At 42.3% G+C, this 26,090-nt stretch overlaps 1 protein-coding gene and 1 non-coding gene across 2 annotated transcripts in view; one reads left to right on the forward strand and one right to left on the reverse strand.

Moving 5' to 3' along the window:
- The first annotated feature begins 7,955 nt into the window (after nt 1-7,955).
- TRNAG-CCC (transfer RNA glycine (anticodon CCC)) lies at nt 7,956-8,028 on the forward strand. Its single transcript has one exon. It is a non-coding gene; the product is annotated as a tRNA-Gly (tRNA).
- A 3,362-nt stretch (nt 8,029-11,390) lies between these two features.
- The window catches only part of PBLD (phenazine biosynthesis like protein domain containing), a 35,076-nt gene continuing 20,376 nt past the window's right edge, over nt 11,391-26,090 (reverse strand). Inside the window, exons 3-10 of the mRNA XM_019953798.2 lie at nt 24,523-24,622; nt 23,781-23,879; nt 18,645-18,754; nt 18,535-18,564; nt 16,122-16,210; nt 15,680-15,858; nt 13,951-14,013; nt 11,391-12,209 (exon numbers count right to left, since the gene is read on the reverse strand). Coding sequence (XP_019809357.2) covers nt 12,097-12,209; nt 13,951-14,013; nt 15,680-15,858; nt 16,122-16,210; nt 18,535-18,564; nt 18,645-18,754; nt 23,781-23,879; nt 24,523-24,622 — 783 coding nt within the window. The 3' untranslated portion in view covers nt 11,391-12,096. The remainder of the gene's footprint in view (nt 12,210-13,950; nt 14,014-15,679; nt 15,859-16,121; nt 16,211-18,534; nt 18,565-18,644; nt 18,755-23,780; nt 23,880-24,522; nt 24,623-26,090) is intronic.

Below are 26,090 nucleotides of genomic sequence, written 5' to 3' on the forward strand. Positions count from 1 at the left end.
CGGGTGGCACTAGTGGTAAAGAATCTGTGCGCAACACCGGAGACTCGGGTTTGATCCCTGGGTTGGGAAGATCTCGAGGAGGACATGGCAACCCACTCTAGTATTCTTGTCTGGAGAATCCCACGGACAGAGGAGCTTGGTGAGCTACAGCCCTCAGGGTCATAAAGAGTCAGACACTACTGAAGTGACTTAGCATGCACACATGCATGCTGTTCATATCTGGCCAGAATTGTCATTATTATCCTTATTGTCATTTTTAATACCCAAGATGGAGTAAAATTACATCCATGTGCCAGACACTATACTAAAAACTTTTAACGTACTATCTGTTTCCTTAATAATTATTTATTTTTGGCTGTGCTGGGTCTTCATTGAGCACATGGGCTTTCTCAAATTGCAGCGAAACCAAGCACCTTGGCCCAGCCCACTTGCCTGAGTTGTGTCCTAACAGGAGGTCCCAATAAGGAACGTGGTGCTGCTTAGCAAACTAACCAGGAGAATTTAGGAGGGACGAAAAGACAGAGGAGACGATCAACCTCCCAGAGTCTTTCTCACTGGAATCGATCTTGGCTGAGAGATGCACGTGCAAGAAGGAAGGATCCCGAGTCAGACTACGGGCCAAGAAAGAGGATTGGCCAAAGACAACCTGTAAGCGAATCGAATTCCCATAAAACCTGAGACTGTGAGCCACATACTGAATTAGTTCTCCTGTATTCCCTTAACCTGCTGCTCTCTGCCCAGTGCCCTTTCCAATAAAGTCTCTTGCTTTGTCAGCACATGTATCTCCTCTGACAATTCATTTCAGAGTGTTAGACAAGAGCCCACTCTTGAGTCCTGAAGGGGTCCATCCCCCTTCCTGTCAGAGGAACCTCCAGGCCTTGGAATAAATAGTGGCCTGATAGCCAGGCTCCAAACTAGCCTCTAGTAAACAGACTTTAATTTAGCTTATCGATGGGCAGTGAAGACATCAGACTCCATCAGAACAACCCTGGGAGGATGCTCTGAGCTCTGCCCTACCTATTAGGAGCTGTAAGTTTGTGCAAACAGCCATAAAATTAAACCCGCCCAGGGAGGGACATTGATTTCCAATTGGCACAGTTTGCCAGATGCTGTTTGGTCTAAGAATTGCTTGAACTCTACTAGTGACGCCACCTGCCCTTGGCTTTGCAGGGTGTGTTCCCAGCAGGGAAGGCCCCCCTACTCCTACTTGCTGCTGGAACTTGGGCTGAAGGCATGGTGGGCTCCCCATATGTTGCAGGGGAGAGGCCAGCCACGCCCTGGGATGGATTCACCCTCTTATCCAACTCTGGGGCTAAAGCTGCCCCCAAGAGATTACAGACGCTCCCACCCCCAACTAATTAAATAGGTGGCCTCCTGCTGCTAAAAGAGAATGAGGGCGGAAAAATAGCCAGGACCTAGAAACCACTGATGCGTGCCTAAGCAGTCTCTAATGGGTCAGGGTGGTTCTATGCCTGAGACCTGGCATTCTGTAGTCTCCGCTGACTTTGTAGTTTTCAAATTTTATAGCTCATAAGGTGTATCATAGAAGCTTTATACAGTATTTAAAATAATATTGCCTATTAATAAGCACATCTTGCAATCATTATTATTATATACCAACCCTTGTGTTAAAACATTGGAATAAAAGTAACTATTCAAACATAATATTTTTTCTCATGGGACAACCTGAAGAAGATTCTACCACCTTACACACACACACACACACACACAAAGAGGAGGCTTCTGGATTCGAAGCTAAGGTCTGCCTAAATTACCTAAATCTAAATGTTTATGCAATTATAAGTTTAGATGAAAACTAAAATCATGGTTTGGATTAAGGAAAGAAACCATTTAGAGTTTTTCAGGAGTTCAGCCCTCAAGCAAGTTATTATTAGTTGTTCTGTTTTCCATTCTGTTTTTGCCAAAAATCGTTTAGAAGGAAAGAGGACCTGAGATGCAAAGAGGAAGACAGTTGTAATCATAGGAAATTGGACTAAATTAAAATGATACTAAGTCACAGCACAACTTGGCCTCTTTGCCACCAACTTTTGACATTCTAATTAGGGTAAATGGTTATGCAAATCTAGTCAGTTACTCATTTCTCCCCCAGCCTGAGTGCCTTGTGATTGTTTAAGTGAGGACTGTTGATGGCATAATTAAAGCTCTCCTAAAAATTAATTGGGAATTGGCGAACAGCCTCCAAAGATGCCCTAATTTGTGGGCAGCCCAGCACAGCTGTCCTTTTGTCCAGCCCACCACCAGGACGCCTCGAATTTCCCCATCATGTATAATAGAATGTGACACTTGAGATGTTCTCAAGCCTCAGTCCACAGGACAGAGTGGAAGATGCAGACTGGCAGGAGTCTGCCACATCCAGGGTTGCCTCCTAGGCATGTTCAGCTGAGGAAACACGGTTTCAGGTGACCCCAAATATGGAGCACAGAACTCCTGGGTTTGGGGAACATTTATGAAACAGAATTGGTCGTGATAAACGTTGAAGCTGCATAGTGGGTGCAAAGGGTGGGGAGCAGCAGGGAAGAAGGCCAAGGCAGTAACTATTGTCTGCGCTTTTGTGCATGCTTGAAATTGTCTATAATAATAAAAAAATTACTGTGTATATTACTGTTAAATTAATTAAAGGAGGAGGCCCTTAGACTCAGGTGGTTTTCACATCTTAGCTACATAAGCAAACCAAAAGCTAAGTCCATGGACGCTGCCAGGGTAGGAAATCAAAACCTAAGGACAACCAATCCCAAACAGCCAACTTGACTTTCCCATACAATGCCTGAGCTGTAGCCAATTAAATAATTTCCTTGCTCTGCTTTAGAGCCTTCTTAATAATAAAGCCTTGCCCCTAGTCTCTTGTCAGGGAAATGCTCCTAACCACTTCTGGTTTGGCACTGTCAGATTGGAAGAGATTTTTGCTCAAATGGGACTTCCCTGGTGGTTCAGATAGTAAAGAATCTGCCTGCAATGCAGGAGACCCTGGTTTGAGCCCTGGGTCAAGAAAATTCCTTGGGGAAGGGAATGGCTACCCACTCTAGTATTCTTGCCTGGGGAATGCCATGGACAGAGGAGCCTGATGGGCTATAGTCCATGGAGTCAGAAAGAGTCGGACACAACTGAGTAACTGATACTTTCACTTTCTTTCACTTTGCTTAGATAAACTCTTAAATTTTAAAGATACGCCCCAGTGTATCTTTTAATGCTACGAAGAAATAACATCTATCATGAGGAGGAAGTTCTTAGTAGCAAAAGTCAACTTATGGTTATTCTCTGAAAGGAGAACAGTCATAGAGTACCTAATCCTTTAACATGACTCTTAACATTACTTCTTCTCACATTAAACACATTGCCACAACCCACTTTTACCCTCCCCAGTTAGGCATTCATGGGCTTAGGTTTTGGTTTCCGTATGTAGCTAAGTTATGGAAGGATGAACAAAGGCTGAGAAGAGACCAGGAGAGAAATAGATCCAATTGAGAGACAGAAGAGGGGAAACTGGCTGAGAGGGTGAGAAGAGTGAGACCTCCAGATGTCCATCTAGATGATAACTGAGAGTTGATTATGAATTAATTCTACATCATTGTTGGGCTGCACCCTGCAGGCTTGCAAGCCCTGTACTGGCCCAGCTTCAAGAAAGCCTGGAGTCAGCAGCAGTGACATCAATGGTTTGGTGGATGGGGGGATCTTACACGTCTGAATTAAGGTCCTGGAGTGAAACCCCACTCTGTGCGACTGGTGTTGGACAAGATGGCAGCAGTCTTGGCTCCTGGGGAGAGGGCCAGGGAATTGAGGTCAGGTTGGTTCATTGGTTACTGGGGAAACTAGCAGAAGAGCACAGCCCTCATGGCCCTCTTGAGAAGCTAGCAGGTGGAAAAGTTCTGATCTAAAGGTTAGAACAATCACTAGCTGGGATCTGGGTCAAGTATGTAGGAAGGTCAATCATGAGAGCAGATGCAGGTGAAGGGGGCGCTGGTCGAGCAGGGGGTGTACAGAGAGCAAGAGATGAGCCATCATAAGTGGTCTGGGTGACCTGACTATACCCTCATAAAAGAAAAAAAATACAATCGCATTGACTTTAAAATAACTCAAGTAAATACTCTTAAATTTAAAGAATAAAAAGTGCCTGATAGTCAAGGGACAAATTCTCTCATGTTTGACAAACTCCCCGGGTCAGCAATGGGATGGACCTATGGTTAAGAATTCACCCACTGATGCAGGGGACACGGGTTCGACGCTTGGTCCAGGAAGATTCCACATGCCACCACAGAGCAACTAAGCTTGTGCACCATATTGAAGCCCAAGTGCCCTAGAGCCCATGCTCTGCAACAAGAGAAGCCACTGCAGTGAGAAGCCCATGCCCTGCAACTAGAGAATAGCCCCCACTTGCCGCAGTTAGAGAAAGCCTGCACACAGCAACGAAGACCCAGTGCAGCCGTAAATAAATAATAAATATTTTTTTAAAAAATTCGATGGGAGCAGCAGTTTGTAGTTTCATTTCTATGCGTGGAGGTTTTTTAAAAAAGGGAGCCCCTTGGAAACCGGAATCACAATGCAAGATATTAATAGCTGCAGGCCTAGGAAATAACCAGTCTTCTTCCCCAGGGCAAAATGATGCTTTTTTCTTTTAGGAATATCCATGTCTAGAGTGACAATAATTAATGAGCAATTAAAAAGCCTCCCCAGCCAGGCTGTGTCAGGATTTCCTAGTTTTGTTAGGAAAACTAGAGAGAACCAGTGTGGCCTAATTAATTGGTCTTCAGGTAGTAACTACAGCAAAGGTGTCTTGGGTACCCTGGGAAACCAGAGTCTCCTCTTTCTTGAGAATCAATCAGCTCAAGATTGATGAAGGGCTGCTAAGGTCAGGCTTAGAAACACAAAACCATCTGCCAACTCTCTAGGGCTAGTACCTGCAGTAGAGCAATTTTAGAAGAACAGGTGTTCACTTTTAACTTACCTCTTCTTTTCTTTTTTGCTGAAATCGTGGTTTTAGCTAGGAAGAGCCTCCAGTTGGTTGATGAACTTCACATACTGTCTATTGTAACTTAAAATAACCTGGCTCAAAGGTATTGTGATCACCTCGACTGGCTCTTGCACAAAGTCATAAACCACTCATCCCTAACAATACCCACTCTGGCCTTTCCAGAAGCATTGGGCAGCATCAGGGAAGAGTAACTACAAGGCTTTGACCCAAAAGGGCTGCCACAGACTGAAAGTGTGTCCCAAAATTCATATGTTGAAACTGAGTCCCCAGTGTGATGGTACTTAGAGGTGGGGCCTTTAGTCAGTGTTTAGGTCGTGAGGGTGGAGCCCTCACTAATCAGATTAGGGTCCTTATTAAGAGACCCCCAGAGAGATCCCTTGCCCCTTCCACCATGTGAGGACACAAGAAGAAGAATGCCATCTATGAACCAGGAAGCAGGCTCTCACCAGACATCAAATCTGCCAGCATCTTGATCATGGACTCCCACCTTCCAGAACTATAAGAAATAAATGTTTGTTGTTTATAAGCCACCTGCTGCTGCTGCTGCTAAGTCGCTTCAGTCGTGTTCGACTCTGTGCGACCCCATAGACGGCAGCCCACCAGGCTTCCCTGTCCCTAGGATTCTCCAAGCAAATACACTGAAGTGGGTTACCATTTCCTTCTCCAATGCATGAAAGTAAAAAGTGAAAGTGAAGTCGCTCAGTCGTGTCCGACTCAGCGACCCCATGGACTGCAGTAGCAGTCACCTAGTCTATGGTATTTTTGTTATAGCAGCTCAGACAGCTGAAGATAAAGAACTAAGCCAAAGAACACTGTTTCACTCTTAAGTGTGGAGCAGATCCAGTCCGGTCCATCTCCTTTTCAGAGCAGGCTTGGGAGCCTAGAAAGTCCTTAAAAGCTGATGCTCAAATGTTTCTGGTTCCTTGAAAATATCTTCTGGTTCAGTAAGCTAAGAACATTTTTGAAAGTCTTTGATGATGATCTATAAACACAACACATCCATATATTTGTCGATGATGGTTCAATGACTGTAGTTGTTGTTCCTCTATTTATGAAGGTATTTCTTATTCCTGCTGCTGCTGCTAAGTCGCTTCAGTTGTGTCCGACTCTGTGCGACCCCATAGACAGCAGCCCACCAGGCTCCCCCGTCCCTGGGATCCTCCAGGCAAGAACACTGGAGTGGGTTGCCATTTCCTTCTCCAATGCATGAAAGTGAAAAGTGAAAATCAAGTCGCTCAGTCGTGTCCGACTCTTTGCGACCCCATGGACTACAGCCCACCAGGCTCCTCCATCCATGGGATTTTCCAGGCAAGAGTACTGGAGTGGGGTGCCATTGCCTTCTTATTCCTGCTAACCCTTTTTGTTCCCAGTTTCCCAAGGATGTGGGAAATTCCTCAAAACACTCTTGTGATAGATATTTTTCTAAAGACAACTATAGTCAAATATATCCCTTCTCATGTGCTCTTATTTCAATGTGGCATGAATAATCTTCCATCAAGAGATAGGATTTGTGTTCCTGCCCTGTGAGCCTGGACAGACCTTTGTAAATGCCTCAACCAATAGAACGTGGCAAAAGTAAATCCATGTGACTTCCTGGTAGAGTCACAATAGGTGACACAGCTTCCCCGGGCTCTCTCTGGGCCTTGGGAGCCAAGCCTATACAGAGCAAGTCCAGCTACCCTAAACTTGCCATGCCGGAAACATCATGTGGAGAGACTATATATAGATTAAGGTGTTCAAGACTTCCCTGGTGGTCCAGTGGTTAAGACTCTGCGCTTCCAATGCAGGAGGTGCAGGTTCAATCTGCTGTTGGGGAACTAAGATCCCATGTGCCATGTGGCCAATAAAATAAAAAATAAATTTTAAAAAAGTAGTTAATTTTGAGGGACTTCCCTGGCAGTCCAGTGATTAGAATTCCATGCTTACACTGCAAGGAGCCCAGGTTCAGTTTCTGGTCATGGAATTGAAATCCTGGAAGCAGCGTGGCCAAAAAAAAAAAAAAAAGTGTTTAAGGAAGCCTAACTGTTCCAGCTCTCAGTTGTTTTAGCGTTCCCAACTAAGGCTCCCAATGTATGTAAACAAACCTCCGATGATCTCAGCCCTGCCTCTGAACCACTCTGACAGCACGTGGAGTAGAAACAAACCTTCCTCATGATGTCCTGTGCAAATTCCTGACAGAATCTCTAAGCATAACCAGTGACTGTTCCATACCTCTAAATTTGGGGGTAACTTATTCTACAGGATAGTAACCAGAGGAACCCTCTAGGATATTCTTGAAGTACAGTGACGGCACTTGGTTTGTAATCACATCCTGGTTTTAAATCCAGATCTAATCATTATACTAGCTGAGTACACTTAAGCAAGTCAGTTTCTTTTCTGAGCATTTATTTTCTCATCTACAAAATATGGAAAATAATGACTGCCTTAATATATATCAAAACATCAGGGAAAATATTTCCATACCTGTGACAGATCATAATGAAGAAAGTGTTCTTGCAAACTGGTAACAAAATGCAATTGAAAGTGGGAAAAATATATGAATAGAGAATTCAGAGAAGAGAAAATACAAATGGCAAGTTAATGTCAAAAAGTAAATGCAAATTAAGTAATAATAAGCTATCACTTACCCGGTTAGCAAAATTCTGCTAGTGGGTTGCAGTGAAAAGGACACAGTGCTCTGGCAACATGAACAGCTACAGACTCTTTTGGAAAGCTATCTGACAATAGCTACTGAAATTAAAAATACACATATTTTTTAAATCAGAAATCCCTCTCTCTCAAACCTATTGTAAAGAAATAAAAGTACCAGGACACAGAAAATAAAATAAATAAAGCTGCTCTCTGCAGGACAGCTTCTAATGGTAAAAAGTCTGGAAATAAAGGTCTTCAGCAGGAGACTGAGGGGACTGAGTAAACGGTAAAACAGCTACACTTTGGAATAATGTTAGAAAGAACAAGCTAGAGGGGCTCCCTGGTGGTCCAGTGGCTAAGACTCTGCATTCCCAATGCAGGGGGCCCAGGTTCAATCCCTGGTCAGGGAACTAAGATCCACAGGCCGCAACCAAGACCCACCACTGAAAAAAAAAAAAAAGGTAAGAAAAGAAAAGAAAGAACTTGCTTGAGAATGAGCTATAGTGTGGACCTTTATAGTATAGGCCTCTAGCCACTGCCTCTACAGTACTGCTTCCCTTGTTCAGGATCCAAACTCCCAGGAGATAGTTTCTGATTTGACTGAGCCCCAGTAGCATGCCTGCCCTCCGTGTACAGGGAGAGGTCACACCTGACCTCTTTGGCTTCCTTGGAGGAAGTTGGCCACCACCTCCTTGGCTACTCACAATGAGAATTTTCCAACTATGGTGCTAAGACAACGTTGAAGGTTGGTGTTTGGATGCTACATGGCGTTGGCAGTGTGTGCTCAGTCATGTCTGACTCTTTACATCCCTATAGAATGTAGCCTGCCAGGCTCCTCTGTCCATGAAAGTCTCCAGGCAAGAATACTAGAGTGGGGTTGCCATTTCCTACTCCAGTGGATCTTCCTGACCTAGTGATTGAACCCACATCTCTTGCATCCTCCTCCACTGGCAGGCAGGTCCTTTACCAACTGTGCCACCTGGGAAGTCCTGGATGCTGCATAACTCCAATTAATCATAATAAAAAAAAGTCAGGAAGTGGCTTTCATTCATCTTGAGCCAAAAATTGAAAATGCTTTTCCCATTATTCATCTACCCTTCAGTTTACCTTGTGGATCAGCTGGTAAAGAATCCACCTGCAATGTGGGAGACCTGGGTTTGATCCCTGGGTTGGGAAGATCCCCTGGAGAAGGGAAAGGCTAGCCACTCCAGTATTCTGGCCTAGAGAATTCCATGGACTGTATAGTCCACGGGGTCACAAAGAATCGAACAGGACTGAGGGACTTCCACTTTCAGTTTACCACATGCCCTTTCAACTGGACAGTCTCATTCCTTTCTCTGCTCCAATAGTACAAGGCTGTGAATCCTCTTATTGTGATTGAATACACAGGTGTTCTTGATCTCCAAGAGGTCACAGTCTTGAACTCACCTGATGCTCTCTGATACAAAGGGCTGGTTTGTGGTTTTGACTTTCTCTGCTGAGTCACATCCCATCAATCAAAGGTTTCTATTCAGCAAAGACCATCCTGCATATGTATAAAACAGAATATAGGGGCTTCCCTGGTGGCCCAGGGGTTAAGAATATGCCCTGCAATGCAGGGGACATCAGTTCGACCTCTGGTCCAGGGAGATCTCACACGCTGCAGAGCAACTAAGCCCAAGCACTTCAACTACTGAACCTGTGTGCCTAGAGCCTGTGCTCCACAAGAGAAGCCACCACAGTAAGAACCCCACACACTGCAATGAAATGTAGCCCCCACTCACCGCAACTAGAGAAAGCCAACAAAGATCCACCACAGTCAAAAAATAAAACAAATAAATAAAAAGAATACAGGATTGAACAACCTTTCCCTTTATTAGAATCTCACTAGAGTGCTATATGAGAAGGGCATGACAAGCCATTCCAGTATTCTTGCTTGGAGAATCCCATGGACAGAGGAGTCTAGCAGGCTATAGTCCATAGGATCAGACACAACTGAAGTGACTTAGCACACATGCATGCAGAGTGCTTTATATTTTTTGATATAAGGATCAATTCCTGCTGAGAAAAATTACAATATTAATTTGCAGTGAATGATTAACATTGCCAAGCCAAATCCCTAATATTGCATAAAATAAAATTTGTTTTGGCTCCCCTAAAAGTCAGGGTTTCTTATTATTGCAGGTCTCAGCAGCTCAACTTGTTCTGCACATGGTTGCATGTTTAATTAGTGATACTTCTGTAAGTGTCTGCAATTAGCACCATGATGATTAATAAAATAACTCCTTTAAAGCTCCATTTAGCTAGCAGAACTGCATAATCAGGTATAATTAATTCATCATTAATAAATCATGGCTGATTAACTAATCTCTATATTACCAACACATTACTGAACAGCTCCCACCTGAGCACAGCTAATTTTTCTAGCTGAACAGAACTGGAAGCTATGAGGGAAAAAAACAACAACAACAACAGCCCCTCCAAAACTACATTAAGCAGCAAGTATATTGGTGTGGTCAGGGAGATTTTGAGATAATGCACATTTAGAAGTTATTGGGACTTTTCTGGCAGCCCAGTGGTTAGGATTCTGCACTTTTCACTGCCAAAGGCCTGGGTTAAATCCCTGGCTGGGGAGCTAAGATCCCAGTAAGCCACTAGGTGCAGCCAAAAAAAAAAAAAAAAAACCAATAGAGAATAAAAGTTATTGAGCTACAGAGGCAATTGTCACTTGAGAGGGAAGAAGACAATGGCTGAATACTAGGATATTGCAGAATACATGGGAGCAACAGCAAGGGGAATTCCCACCCCAAAAAGAACTTGGAAAGAGGCAGGATATTACCTTACTTTCTGTGTTTAATTTTATTACCACTCTATCACTCATTACCATGAATATTAGAGGTTCTCAAATGTAAATGTACACCTGGATTGCCCAGAGGGCTTGTTAAAAAATAGATTTCTGGTCTCCATCTCCAGAGCTTCTGATTCAGTGGGTCTGAGATAGGGCCTGAGAATTTGCTTTTCTAACAAGCTCCCAAGTAATGCAAATGCTACTTGTCTGGGAAACCACACCTGAAGAACCATAGTTCTCCCTTTCTCATACACTGGGGATGACTCACAATTGCTGTGATTCCTGTCTTTTCTATAGAAAAAGAAAAAAAAATTAAGACTAGTTTTCAAAAAAGAAAAAGAATAGTTTTCAATATTATTTATCTGTCCATGTGTTTCTCTGTCCTTATGTCTTGTCTCTTCAACTAGATTGTTAGTTTAATAACTACTTTCCTTTATATCTCCGCACCTATAGAATGTAACTACTTTCAAGATATAGAAACTCTAGACAAAACCTAGAGGCCATGTACATTCATTCATCTCTGAAGCTTTGCTCATGCCCATCTTTCAAAACCCTGTTTTTTAACACTCCCCTGACTACGCCATAGCACTCAGGGTCTGCATATGGCAGACCCTAATCACAGACCAGTACAAGTGCTCATTATCTTTTCACGAAAGGATGAGCCTGGTCTCCCCAGTTAGAGTCGCTTGAGAGTCCTACAAGCTCCCCGTCTAATCTCCTTTGCATCCTGTCCCCCAGCTCTCTACCCTGCCAATTTCTAGTCCAGTGTCTTACACACAGGAGACAGCAAATTGTTTTTTACCAACCACATCAGATTGCTAAGCAGCAAATCTGACCCACAGGGTGAGAATTCAGATACCAGCTGGGCACCTAATTTGCAGAATACATGGGAGTGACAGTAAGGGGGATTCCCACCCTGAAAAGAACTTGGAAAGAGGCAGGATATCACATTACTTTCCATGTTTAATTTTATTATCACTCTATCACTCATTATCACTCATTTAAAAAATTTCTGGGCGTTTTAGTTATTTAGCTACACGTCCTGATTTTTAGGTATTAAACGTAAGCATGTTCCAATAAAGGAAATAATTTTTTAGGTACATTAAAATTACTCCACCCTTAACATTCACACATAAACTGTTTTTACTTTTCTATCTTCATGATCCATTCTTGTCCATATAAATTCCTACTCTCCACAGACATAGCATAACATTGCTAACATTTAATAGTCCACTATAATTTTCTTTCTTAGTATTATACTATGAACTATTTTTCTATATTTCCACATAGCTATTGGGTCTTTTCGATGGCTGCAAAACAATCTATCAGGTATTCACATCTGAGTTTAAATGATTTAATCTTACTGTTCATAAATGTGTTCCTCATTCTGTGATTGGTGGTCATAATTAAAGGTGACAACATTATTCTTTGATATGGGTTACTTCGAATATGTTCACAGGTAGAACCAAAACTCCTTTAGTTAATTCATCAGGAAGCATTATTAAATCCCTTAATTTGTCTTCATTGTTCTATTTCTCAGGTGAGGATTAAGTGGACTACAATGCAATCTTATTCAAAGCAGTCTCTTACATTTCTTTTTATGCAGAAAATACTCAGTAATTCAAGATTGCATCACTGCAGTGCAAGCAGTCTAGGCTGTCAGCGTGCCCTCTAAAACAAGAGCCGCGCCTCCCTTGATGTCAACTCGTCCATCAGAACACAGGGAAATTGTCAGTTCTCCTCCCCGGTTGGAACACTGAAAGGCTGAAGAAAACATAAAACAAGTCACAAATCAAGATAATTTTCACCCCTTTAATTAATAAGACATAGTGAAAGACTGATTATTATAAGCTCTAGAATCCTCCCAGGTCAGTTTAAAGAATACATTCTTTCAAACAAATGAAAACAAAATAAATGAACAAACCAAACACATAGACACAGAGAACAGAGAGTGGTTACCAGAAGGGGAGGGGCAGGCTGATATGTGCGGGATCAAAACGCCTAAAGGAGATCAACTGCATGATGAAGGATGCTGCTGCTGCTGCTGCTAAGTCGCTTCAGTAGTGTCCAACTCTGTGCGACCCCATAGACGGCAGCCCACCAGGCTCCACCGCCCCTGGGATTCTCCAGGCAAGAACACTGGAGTGGGTTGCCATTTCCTTCTCCAATGCATGAAAGTGAAAAGTGAACGGGAAGTCGCTCAGTCGTGTCTGACTCTTAGTGACCCCAAAGGGAAGTCGCTCAGTCGTGTCTGACTCTTAGTGACCCCATGGACTGAAGCCTACCAGGCTCCTCCATCCATGGGATTTTCCAGGCAAGAGTACTGGAGTGGGGTGCCATTGCCTTCTCCGTGGTAAAGGATAGAAAATAAATTTTTGATAGTGAGCACACTGTAGGATGTATAGAAGCAGAAATACAATATACATGAGAAACTTATTTAATGTAATAAATCAACACTGTCAATAAAAACCTATTAACTAATTTTTTAAACAATGCGTTCCTTCATCTGTTCATAATATTGCCTAGCCCACACCGTTCTCCTGAGGACTGAGGCCACAAACGCAATTTGATACACAAAGCACACAGCTCTACATCTTCCCTTCCTGAGCCACTTCCTCTATTACTTCCTGTAACGCCCCAGACACACCCTAACCGTAGCTTCCTCCCTGGCTCCATCTAGGTCTAGGAGTAAGCAAGCACAAGTGAAAAGATAGAGCCTAGGACTAAAAGGCTAAAAAGATAAAGAGGGGGTGTTCTTGGGCCCTTCAGAGAAGGCCCCGTCTTTCTCGAGGTCTGAAAAGGACAAAAGGAGTTCCCTACTCATTGTGGATAGCAATCAACCACACTTGTCAAGCAAACGTGAGGTACAGCCTCAGGCTTCTTGAGCTTAGGGAAGTAATTAGGCTCACAATGGAAAGAGAACAGCCACCCTGCTATCCCCAAATCAGGGTCACAGATGCTTAACCATCCCACTAAGTAAGAACTTCTGTCCACTAAGGTCAAAATTCTACTTCGATTGTGTAGCCTGTTCTGCATGTGGTACTAGCTGTGTAACCTCCACTGGCTACCATCTATTTTCTCTGTCCTGAGCAATGTATTAATCACTAGGAGACTTGGTTCCAAAGCAATTTGTTTTATTTAATCCCATAATGGGACCCTGGTAATCATCCAGTCTCAACTCATCACATTATAAAGAACCTTTCTGGGCCAAAATTACACACCTAGTTAACTTTATTCAGCAAATACTTACTTGGCACTTAACTGTATTAGAAGTGTGTCTGTGCTTTGGGAGAAACAGAGGTGGAAAATGTTTGGGGGGCGGATGTTGAGCAGAAGATTCAGGGTGAAGGAATTCAAAACCTTTAGTTTTCATGTGGGTAATAGTTAACATTTTTGTTTGATAGTTAACATTTTATTACATCTTCAAGTGGATAGCATATATGAAAAGGAATACTAGCTTAAAGTTTAGCAATTTTTTTTAAAATTTGAAAAAGAACTGTCCTACCGTGCAAGTCTTTCTTCCCCAGTTGCTCAGACCAGTAGCTACTGAGAACAGTATGTGCAGACCCTTAAAAGAAGTGAAAAGTTATGTTACAACAATCCCAAAGAAAACAGGAGCAACTCTGCTACATTCATAAAGGATCAACTATCCAGTTTGAACCTTAGACAACTTACTCATTATGTTGGCCATGACTTCTGCAAAGTGTGGAATTATGAATGGGAATAGAAAGGAAGACATAGAATTTATGGATAAGCTCCTTCAAAAGACATATCTGCTGCATCTTACACTTTCTGAAGGCTGAATTAAACTGCAGGCTTTAATTCTTGTCTATCAATTCCTTGTCAGTCCATGGTAGGAGAATTAAGGCTTTCACGTACATCTGTCTACATCTATCAAGGAAAAACATATCTTTCCTCCTAAGACGCACATGCAAAGAAGGGTGGGAACTCTGACAAAAGACCAAAATTTCCATGAAGACAACATTCCCAGTTTTTGGTGCCAAAAGAGCTTTGTTTTAGTGAGATATTTTTTCACAGGATTGTGCCCTAGGTGTAGATCAGAGAATAAATACTAAAATGAAGGAACAAACTGCTAAGTAATAACTGACAGGCAAGTATTTGGGAGAGGAAAGGATGGTTTGAAAAAGGTTTCTCCTTCAGAAAAATGTACTAAATACTATGGGACAGGGTGCCCAGGCATCCCAGTATGCCTGAGGCTGCCCTGGTTTCATCACTGAAGATCCCTACTCTGAGAAGTCCTTCAGTCTCAAGCAAACCAAGACTGTTGGCCATCACTGTCCAAAGAGCTTTCCCACTCTAGAAAAGCATAATTCCAGGGGGGAAAAACATTCCCTTTGTGATAATTAAAATCTTTGGGAAGCAACCATGCATGTGTAAATCCACTCATAACTTCTTATCCATCAGCTTCCTCCAAAAAGCATTCCCCGCCTTTTGCTGCTCAGCCCACTTTTATCAAGGAGGATGAAAGTAGGAAGCATCACATTCTTGCCAACTTTTTATTTCAACTCTCTGCTTCTGGCTTGTGGAAGATCCTGAATTCCTATGTTGCTGAACCCATTCCACTCACTTAGTGAGCAGGTGCGGCAAAGGAGGAGGGGAGGAAGAAAAACGCTATTCCTGTCCCTGTTTCCCACCTGCAGTCCAGGACTTGGTCCTTCAAAGACCAAATCTTGGTCAATGATCACACAGGCTGGCCACTGAAAAGCACAAAGGACTTTGGGAATATAGTGGACATTGGCCACTGGATTTTGCAACAGGTAGCTCTAGAAGTGTTGGCTCAAGGAGCCAGTTTTATCGTTAGTTGTTAAAATACCTAACAGCTATTGGCCACTTACCATGTGCCAGGCACTGTGCTCATTATGTTTTGTGTTTAACATGCATTGTGTTTACATAACCTATGAGGTATTATCCATATTTCATAGACAGGGAACAAAAGCTGTGAAAAGTTAAATCATTTACCCAAGGTCAACAGCTAGGAAGCTAGGACGCAAACCCAGCCTGTCTGATGCTAAAATTTAACCTTGCTATATATTGCCTCATTAACACTGTGTTTTTCACAAGAGACTTCAGTGAAGGGATGGGGAGGGGAGATAGGGAAACAAAGGCAGCTCAAAACCCAAACAACCCAAAAGCTCACTGTGGAGGGCACTTAAACAGCGGTTCTCCTCCTCCTCCACTGTTTAGCTTTCCTCAGGATTCAAGGCAAAAAGTACCTGTTACGGGGTCTTCAGCCACACCGTACCACGGAGCAAAATATCTGGAGTAAAAGTCAAATGCTTGAGTCTGCCCACCAGGCTCCCCCTTGAGGGTGAGAATGAGTCCTTTCACCTTCCCTGTGGTTTCCACTTGCAGCAAATTCTCTGTATTCACTGTCAGGCTCTCCAGAAATGACCTTGTTCATAAACAGGATGGATTAGGACAAACCCATTCCACAGACTACCCATTCCCCAGACTCCATAAAGCAGGCCAGGCTGCAGCTTGTCCAGTGGCTCAGCAGTAAGCGAGGAAGAGCAACTACAACCTTCCTGCCCAGGAACAGAACACTCTGGCAGTGTAGATCATGGTTCGACTGAACATGGCACAGCCAGATCAAGCCAGAGCTATGAATCTGGTGCCCTCCCCCACAGTACTGACAAAGTCAAAAACCTCATTTACCTGTTGTAAGTATCACTGAGCCGGACCAGGAGCTTTTTGGTATCTGGGGAATAGCGAACATCTTGAACCAACGTGTCACCAATGGCAGTCTATGGAGACAGACCAAAACTTCCTCAGAAGTGTGTCTTGGGTCAAGTCCTTGGAGAACAATCTCTCACAAACATCTGCTTTGTGCCAGGCACAACCAACATCTCCAGTCTCAAGAGTTTCAGGTCAGTTTTAGGATTCAAGGTATTTCTCAAAGAAGGCCAATTTCATGGTGTTCAGGAGCACTTGGACCTTAATAGGGGTTAAGTTTAGCCTCTGAGAGCCAAAGATAGGCCTTGTTCATACATGTTACTATGAGACTCGACACACAACTCCTTCAATTGGGTATTTTCCCCACAGATAAAAAGATTCAGGGAGGCCCAGAATCTCTCTCTCACATACACACACTTTGACCCAGGACTGAGGAGCCCTGGAGTCAAAGCTCTGAATCACTACTGTCTACTATCTGTAGAGGTGGGGCTTTATGCCTGCTTCTTAGAGGAATGGGATTCCCTGGTGGCTCAGACAGTAAAAGCATCTGCCTGTAACGCGGGAGACCCAGGTTCGATCCCCGGGTCGGGAAGATCCCTTGGAGAAGGAAATGGCAACCCACTCCAGTACTCTTGCCTGGAGAATCCCATGGATGGAGGAACCTGGTGGGCTACAGTCCATGCGGTCGCTAAGAGTCAGACACGACTGAGCGACCTCACTTTCACTTTTCACTTCCATGCATTGGAGAAGGAAATGGCAACCCACTCCAGTGTTCTTGCCTGGAGAATCCCAGGGACAGCGGAGCCTGGTGGGCTGCTGTCTATGGGGTCGCACAGAGTTGAACATGACTGAAGTGACTTAGCAGCAGCAGCAGCAGCAATCTTCTTTAGGGGCTTAGAAGCTCTAGGTTCCATGGCCAAGACTACTGAGGGTAGTGCCTGGAAGGTCTGCCTCTGTGACCACTGCTGACCAATGTCCCCCCTCTAGATATGGTGACTCCTACAGCCCAATCCCATCTGCTCTCCAGGCCTCCAAATCTCTCTGAAGGGTCATCCAACCCTTCTCTGCATGGATTCTTATGTCAATTTGAAAGTTTAATTCTCAACTGAGAATCTTATTGACAGTTTCTAGGAACAAAAATGACAATGCATGCATGCTCAGTTGTATCCAACTCTGCGACCCCAAAGAATGCAGCCCGTCAGGCTCCTCTGTCCAGGGATTTCCCAGTCAAGAATATTGGAGTGGGTTGCCATTTCCTACTCCAGGGGGATCTTCCCAGCCCAGGAATTGAACCCTTATCTTCTGTGTCTCCTGCACTGGCAGGCAGATTCTTTACCACTGAGTTGCCTGGGAAGCCCAAAATGACAATACTCACGATAAATACTTTTCATCATTCCCATTTTACAAATGCTGACCCTGAGGCTTAGAGAGAGCAGGTTAAGTTCTTTCTATCATGAACAAGGTCTACCACTGTAAAGATTTTCTGTTTTTTTGCCAATATGCTTAAAGCAATTCATTTATGAATTTGGCTTGTCTCCCAAAACCGAAGCCATAGGTGAAGCTGAGTGTAAAAGTAGAATCCATGATACTTGCTTATATTCTTTGAAAACTTAAAGCAAAACACTAAAGAGATAACAAATGCTGTATTTGAAAATTCACTAAGAAATACCCATTACTACCTGTAACGGGCCATTTCCCAGAATAATTTTTTCTCATGGCACCCTTGGCCTGGTCCTGACCTGGGCCCTTCCTGCTCTAAAACCTAAGCACCTGGCTATCCAGGGCTGCTCTGGCCTTCTAGAATCTCCACAAGACAACTGTAGTGCCTACTGCCCTGGGTGACAGCGAGAATTAAATGAAATAATGCATTAAAATGCATGGTACTGCACAGAACAGACTCTCAAAAATATTCTTTATCATCATCATCATCCTTATCATAAAGCCCCATCCCCACACAGACCCTTTGAGGAGGCTGCTATATATATCTTGTCTTCTCTATTGCAGTACCCTTGCTTTTCTGCTCTCTTGCATCAAAGCACAGCCCCGTCATCTCAGCCTTATTCCCCACTGAAGAGATCAGGACACAGACTGCTGCCAGGCTGTTTCCATTCTTTTCTTTCACTCTCAGCCTGCCACATGGCACTCTCCCCTCCCCCATCTTTCCATGGGGGCTAATCAGATAATGAAGAGTTAGGGAAAACTGGTCAATCTTTTCACCAAATAGATTCAATATTAAAATTCAAACCTAAAAGGCACCATGCAGTATTCACCCAAGCTTAAACTAGAACACTTACATTGGTAGAAGGTCTATATTTGAGATCAAATACAACAAATCTTTGTTCAAACAATTACAGATGATCAAATCCCACGGCTCAAGTTTGACTCTTTCACGAACCTTTATCAGGTCCTCCACTTCGTGCAATTTCTAGATCAGGAAAAAAGACAAAATCATTGTAAAACAGGCACATTGTATACAGTGTGTGGCAATAATTTTAAAAAGCTGACCTGGGGATGGGCTGGATAAAGAGGCAGGTCCAGGACGATACCATCCTCTTCTTTTCTGGCCTTCAGTTCCCCACTCATAGTGACAAAGGTTAGAGTGCTATGCACATTTTCTGGCCAAAAAAAGAATTTTATTTTGTTAAATGTTTGAAAGGAATCAAGAAATAGAAAAATAAACTCTGTTATATGGTTGCATGTCTCTTTTGATCACTTTTAAAAGATTCTCTGGCAGTGTCGTTCATTCCAGTAAAGCGGTCCCAGGTTTGGGTTACTGGGGTCTTAGTGGAGAAAACTCTCACTGGATTCTAACTTGAGAACCAAGAACATAACTGATTGGTCTTGACATCATGCTGTGCTCTTGAAAAAATTATTTAATCTCCTTAAACCTCAATTTCCTCATCAATAAAACAGGGTAGTAATTAAACTTATACTAATTTCATTTTACCAATAAAATGGTAAATAATTAAACACAGCTTATAGGGTTGCTATAATGTTTTTTAATGTAGATTTTTATATTTTATATACTCCTACAATAGAGTTTATAGAGTTATAAACTACTAGTTTAACTTATGCCAAAGGGATGACAAGTAGAACATACAGGTTTTATACAATAGTCTGATAAGAACAAATCAATTTTACCGTAAACAAGCCAAACTATATATAAAATATTGATTTAAAGATTAGATCACAAACCCTGATACAATATCCCTTCATATTACTGATACAACTTGGGCCACTTATCTCAGAGGGGATAACATTTTTAGTGAAAACAAAGATTTATGACTTAACTCTTTTCCCTAGTATTTCTATGAACATATCTCAAAGGTGAGGAAATGTCACATTGCTGATTAGCTTTCACAGAATAAAATTTATATTCTGAAATTCAAAGTTTTAGTCTTCTCATTACAACTGGTGTAAGACATCATTATTTACAAAGCATTTTCTCATCTAACCTCAGGCCTACCCTGTGCAAGACTATCAGGACTTTCTTTGTTGCTACTACTCTGTGGTTCAACTTCACATGGTGTTCAGTTCTGCTTTCTTGGACTTCCCTGGTGGTCCAGAGGTTAAGAGTCTGCCTGCCAGTGCAGGTGACGTGGGTTCAACCCCTGTCCAGGAAGAACCCACATGTCACTGTAGGGCAACTAAGCCTGAGCAACTACTGAAGCCCATGTGCTCTAGAGCCCGTGCTCCACAACAAGAAAAGCCCCCAAATGAGAAGCCTGTGCACTGCAACTAGAGAGGAGCTCCCGCTTACCACAACTAGAGAAAGCCCACACAAAGCAATGAAGACCCAGCACAGTCAAAAATAAGCTAAGTCATTCAAAAAATTTTTTTAATTCTAAAAAATAATTAATTAATTAAAAAATTAAAAACTAAAAAAAAAAAAATTAAATTCTGCTTTCTGGTACAAGGGACATGGTGGGTTGGGGAGCAGAAAAAATTCTTCTTTCTTTACTCCACTAACAATGCTAATCCTAAGAATACTGCCCCTAGTCCTCCCAGCATGCCAATGAGACTGCTTCCAGGGCAAACGTGGCCTATAAGACCTTCACTTATTACCCCCATCTAAGTAACTCCCAATTACAGGAAACTAATCAAACTAATCACATGGACCACAGCCCTGTCTAACTCAATGAAACTATGAGCCATACCATGTAGGACCACTCAAGACAGATGGGTCACGGTGGAGAGTTCTGACAAAACATGGTCCTAGAGAAGGCAAAGGCAAACCACTTCAGTATTCTTGCCTTGAGAACCCCATGAACAGTATGAAAAGGCAAAAAGATAGGACACTGAAAGATGAACTCCCCAGGTTGGTAGGTGCCCAATATGCTACTGGAGAAGAGTGGAGAAATAACTCCAGAAAGAATGAAGAGACAGAGTCAAAGCGAAAACAATGACCAGTTGTGGATGTGACTGGTGATGGAAGTAAAGTCCAATGCTGCAAAGAACAAATACTGCATAGGAACCTGGAATGTTAGGTCCATGAATCAAGGTAAATTGGAAGTGGTCAAATAGGAGACAGCAAGCGTGAACATCAACATTTTAGGAATCAGTGAACTAAAAGGGACTGGATGAGGGAATTTAATTCAGATGACCATTATATCTACTACTGTGGACAAGAATCCCTTGGAAGAAAAGGAGTAGTCCTCACAGTCAACAAAAGAGTCTGAAATGCAGTACTTGGGTGCAATCTCAAAAATGACAGAATGATCTCTGTTCATTTCCAAGGCAAACCATTCAATATCACAGTAATCCAAGTCTATGCTCCGACCAGTAATGCTAAAGAAGCTGAAGCTGAACAGTTCTATGAAGACCAACAAGACCTCCAGAACTAACACCCAAAAAAGATGTCCTTTTCATCATAGGGAACTGGAATGCAAAAGTAGGAAGTCAAGAGATACCTGGAGTAATAGGCAAATTTGGCTTTGGAGTACAAAATGAAACAGGGCAAAGACTAACAGAGCTTTGCCGAGAACACACTAGTCATAGCAAGCACCTCTTCAACAACACAAGAGAAGACTCTACATATGAAAGAAAGAAGTCGCTCAGTCGTGTCCAACTCTTTGTGACCCCATGGACTGTAGCCTATCAGGCTCCTCCGTTCATGGGATTTTCCAAGCAAGGATGCTGGAGTGGGTTGCCATTTCCTTCTCCAGGGGATCTTCCTGACTGGGGGATCAAATCCGGGTCTCCGCATTGCAGGCAGACAATTTACCGTCTGAGCCACCAGGGAAGGCTTCCAAATCCTAAAAGATGATGCTGTGGAAGTGCTGCACTCAATATGCCAACAAATTTGGAAAACTCAGTGGTAGCCACAGGACTGGAAAAGGTCAGTTTTCATTCCAATCCCAAAGGATGGCAATGCCAAACAATGTTCAAATGACCACACAACTGCACACATCTCACACGCTAGCAAAGTAATGCTCAAACTTCTTCAAGCCAGGCTTCACCAGTACATGAACCATGAACTTCCAGATGTTTAAGCTGGATTTAGAAAAGTCAAAGGAACCAGAGATCAAATTGCCAACATCCACTGGATCATCAAAAAAGCAAGAGAGTTCCAGAAAAACATGTGCTTCTGCTTTATTGACTATGCCAAAGCTTTTGACTGTGTGGATCACAACAAAATGTGGAAAATTCTTTAAGAGATGGGAATACCAGACCACCTGACCTGCCTCCTGAGAAATCTGTATGCAGGTCAAGAAGCATCAGTTAGAACCAAACAAGGAACAACAGACTGGTTCCAAATTGGGAAGTCAAGGCTGTATATTGTCACCCTGCTTATTGAACTTATATGCAGAGTATATCAGGAGAAATGCCAAGCTGGATGAAGCACAAGCTGGAATCAAGATTGCTGGGAGAAATATCAATAACCTCAGATACACATATGACACCACTCTTATGGCAGAAAGCGAAGAAGGACTAAAGAGCTTCTTGATGAAAGTGAAAGAGGAGAGTGAAAAATTTGGCTTAAAACTCAACATTCAGAAAACGAAGATCATGGCATCCGGTCCCATCACTTCATTTCAAATAGATGGGGAAACAGTAGAAACAGTGACAAACTTTATTTTTTTTGGACTCCCAAATCACTGCAGATGGTGACTGCAGCTATGAAATTAAAAAGACACTTGCTCCTTGGAAGAAAAGCTATGACCAACCTAGACAGCCTATTGAAAAGCAGAGAGATTACTTTGGCGACAAAGTCCATCTAGTCAAGGCTATGGTTTTTCCAGTAGTCATGTATGGCTGTGAGAGTAGGACTACAAAGAAAGCTGAGCACCGAAGAATTGATGCTTTTGAACTATGATGTTGGGGAAGACTCTTGAGAGTCCCTTGGGCAGCAAGGAGATCCAACCAGTCCATCCTAAAGGAAGTCAGTCCTGATTATTCATTGGAAGGACTGATGCTGAAGCCAAAGCTCCATTACTTTGGCCACCTGATGCAAAGAACTGACTCACTGGAAAAGACCCTGATGCTGGAAAAGATTGCAGGCGGGAGGAGAAGGGGACGACAGAGGATAAGATGGTTGGATGGCATCACCAACTCAATGGACTTGAGTTTGAGTATGCTCCAGGAGTTGATGATGGACAGGGAAGCCTGGTGTGCTGCAGTCCATGGGGTCACAAATAGTCGGACACGACTAAGCGACTGAACTGAACTGAAGTAACTCCAAAAAGAACTTCTTTTTCAAATCCCCCACTCCCCCAGTTACCCCTCTGTCATATCATCCTGGTTACTTCCTTGTTTGACTTTCTGTTGTCTACACTTTTTCATGGCTGCTTCTGTCTCTACTTTGAGGACATTTCCAGGCATCTCCCCTCTGCCCTGTTCCCACAAAGCCCTGATCTTTATTACACCAAGTGTAGATGAGATGGGAACTGGTAGGATTAAAGTACTGCATCCTTTCTTCACAGGGTAAATGTATATAGTTTACCTCATGAATATTTAAAATTCAGGATAAAGAAGCTTCTATTGTGAAATGAATTTCAGTGTGCATGGGGACACATTTGGGGAAAAGTATGTCTTTTAGTTCCCCAGTATTATGTCATGTTAAATACCTATTCTGCCTTACAAGCCGTCCTCCTGTGTTGGTCACAGAGACCAGAGAGCTCCTATTTAAAAGAAAATGGTAGGACTTCCCTAGTGATACAGTGGATAAAAATCCACTTGCCAATGCAGGGGACATGCGTCCAATCCTTGGTCTGGGAGGGAGGATGCCATAGAGGAATTAAGACCGCATCCCACAACTGCTGGAGCCTGTGCTCCGAAACAAGAGAAGCTGCCACCAGGAGAAGCCCATGCACCACAACCAGAGTAGCCCCCGCGGGCCGCAACTAGAGAAAGCCCATGCACAGCAACAGAGACCCAGCGCAACCAAAAGTAAATAAATAAAATAAACTATAAGCAAAAGAAAATGGCATTTCAGAGAACAGCAACTATGGCTATTCAACATGCCTGAAAAATCAAAGTGTTCTTGAAGGTTGCTGTTTTTGTTTCTACATAATAAATCATGTGAAATAAACTTTGCAGTCTTTATACCAGTCACTTTGGTTCACAGGAAAAAATGTACGAGAGTTTTTAAAAATATTTCTATTTACTAACTGATAAGTTCATAAAAGAAAATCATATTACTTATTTTGTGAAACAGCACAGCTGCAGAAGCCAGGGTAGCGTGGCCACAGAGAGGAACCTCATTCTGTGGTGTAAACCATCTTAATCCAAAGCAGGAACCTTCAGAGGGGAAAAACCAAAGAGAGACAAGATCATTTCCGTACAAGGGGGTTGAAAGTTTTCATTTTCTAAACATTGCATTAGCGTAATTAATCACTGAAACGTGTTGTGAAAAGGAGGAGCAAAGTCTAGGCAAGACCTCTGTTGCTGCTGCTGCTGCTGCTAAGTCGCTTCAGTCGTGTCCGACTCTGTGTGACCCCATAGACGGCAGCCCACCAGGCTCCCCCATCCCTGGGATTCTCCAGGCAAGAACACTGGAGTGGGTTGTCATTTCCTTCTCCAATGCGTGAAAGTGAAGTCGCTCAGTCATGTCCAACTCTTTGCGACCCCGTGGACTGCAGCCCACCAGGCTCCTCCATCCATGGGATTTTCCAGGCAAGAGTACTGGAGTGGGGTGCCATTGCCTTCTCCGAAGCAAGACTTCTAGGGCTCTGCAATGCTAGATCTGGATCTGAAACATTCAAATTCATCAGCATCTGCTCCCTTAGATGAACTGAAAATCAAATTAGAAGTTCCCCCACCTTCCTTATCTGCATGCAAAGAATAAATGGACATTTTTCTTAAATATTATTCCCCCACTGGAAAAACAGTTTCTGGTACCATTCAGGAATTGTTTTAAAAGAAAAGAAAAAAGTGTATTTACTTTGTGTAAAGTTGTCATTTGGGTGTAGCTTTCGGATAAAAGCCGTTTCAGAGAGGTTCATCTCCTTTGCAATTTTTTGATGCAAGTCTTCATCCAGTTTCTAAATTAGAAGCAAAAGGTTAGTGAGATTCCAGAAACACAAATCAGACTTCCTTGAACAGCAACTACCACTAGTAAGAAAAAAAAGTTTATTAATATTAAAAGTTATATACTTTAAAATTTTTTAATGTAAAAAAGAATTTTAAAAAGTCATATACTTTTATTTATTTTTTTCAAAAGTCATATACTTTTAAAGTAAATAATCACGAAGAAATTTAAGGCACTTTTATAAAGATTGTTTTTCAGAAATCCATGCATGTAGCACCATGTGAAGAGCTGTGGAAGCTAGAGCAGATTCTGAAAAACCTACCGGGCGGGGCTATCCTTTGTCAGATTACTATCTAGTCTATCAGAGAGATCGTGCTCTCTTCTAAAAACAATTGTTACAAACAGAAACTCCACAGTCTGTCATTCTGTTGGATGAAGAGATGTTAGGTGCCCACTCTGAGCAGACTGGACCACCCTGACCTCCTTTATGCATGTTACACTCCCTTTAATGAGTCAGGCTCAAGTCAGAGATCACCTCCTCCAGGAAGCCTTCCAGACTGCTGTCTCCTTCCCAGTCCTTACACCACCTGAAATTATCTACTATGCCCCTTTACTGGCTGTACCCCCAACCTCTGACTCAGAGTTCTATGAGAGCACCACTGTGCTACTTTGTTTTGTCCTGGTTTAGAGCAATGCTTGTATTTATCCTGGTATGGTAGGAGCTCAATAAACATTTGCTGAGAGAATTCAGTATTCATTTAATTTGCATTTTTAAAACACTCAACATAGATATTTTTATCCACTTACAGATAAAAAAAATTAAACACAAAAAGTTTGTGTAATATCCTAACAAATATACATGCATATACACATACACACATTCCTCTTAACTCAAGGAAAAAAATGGGTTGAAGCATATATTTTCTTTTTGAGAATGAAAATCAATTTTTTTAATCAACAAGATGCTCACTACTTATATTCTGAATTCTAAAGAAATCTCAAGATATTAATTATATTCCAATAAAAACTAATTATAAAAAGAGAAATCTCAAGATAAGATAAATGCATTTTTGCCTTTGCCAAACTTATTGTTCTTGAGCTTCTGAAACCCAGAAATAAGAATTGAAACTTTATTCTAATAAGTTCAGAATTTACTTATCTGAGTTACGTCAAGTTAAACATCCTTGTCTTTTAGTTGACTCGAACTCTTTTTCCGTGTACTCATACAACATTACAAAGATGTTTACCTATTGAAGTTTGTGTATTGAGAAAAGGCATATAAGACACAAAACAGCAGTTACGAAAAATTAGTCATAACTTCTTAACTATCAGCTGATGTAAAAATCCTCACAGCAGACTTACTAAGCTTTTCTTTCTTTTTTTTTTTTAATCATAATACAGCCTTTTGCTTTTATTTTGTATATTTACACAGTATGTTCCATCTCTACAGTGTCAGTTCAGTTCATTCACTCATTTGTGTC

This window comes from Bos indicus, chromosome 28 (assembly GCF_029378745.1).
Source record: "Bos indicus isolate NIAB-ARS_2022 breed Sahiwal x Tharparkar chromosome 28, NIAB-ARS_B.indTharparkar_mat_pri_1.0, whole genome shotgun sequence".
In the NCBI taxonomy this organism is placed as follows: domain Eukaryota; kingdom Metazoa; phylum Chordata; class Mammalia; order Artiodactyla; family Bovidae; genus Bos; species Bos indicus.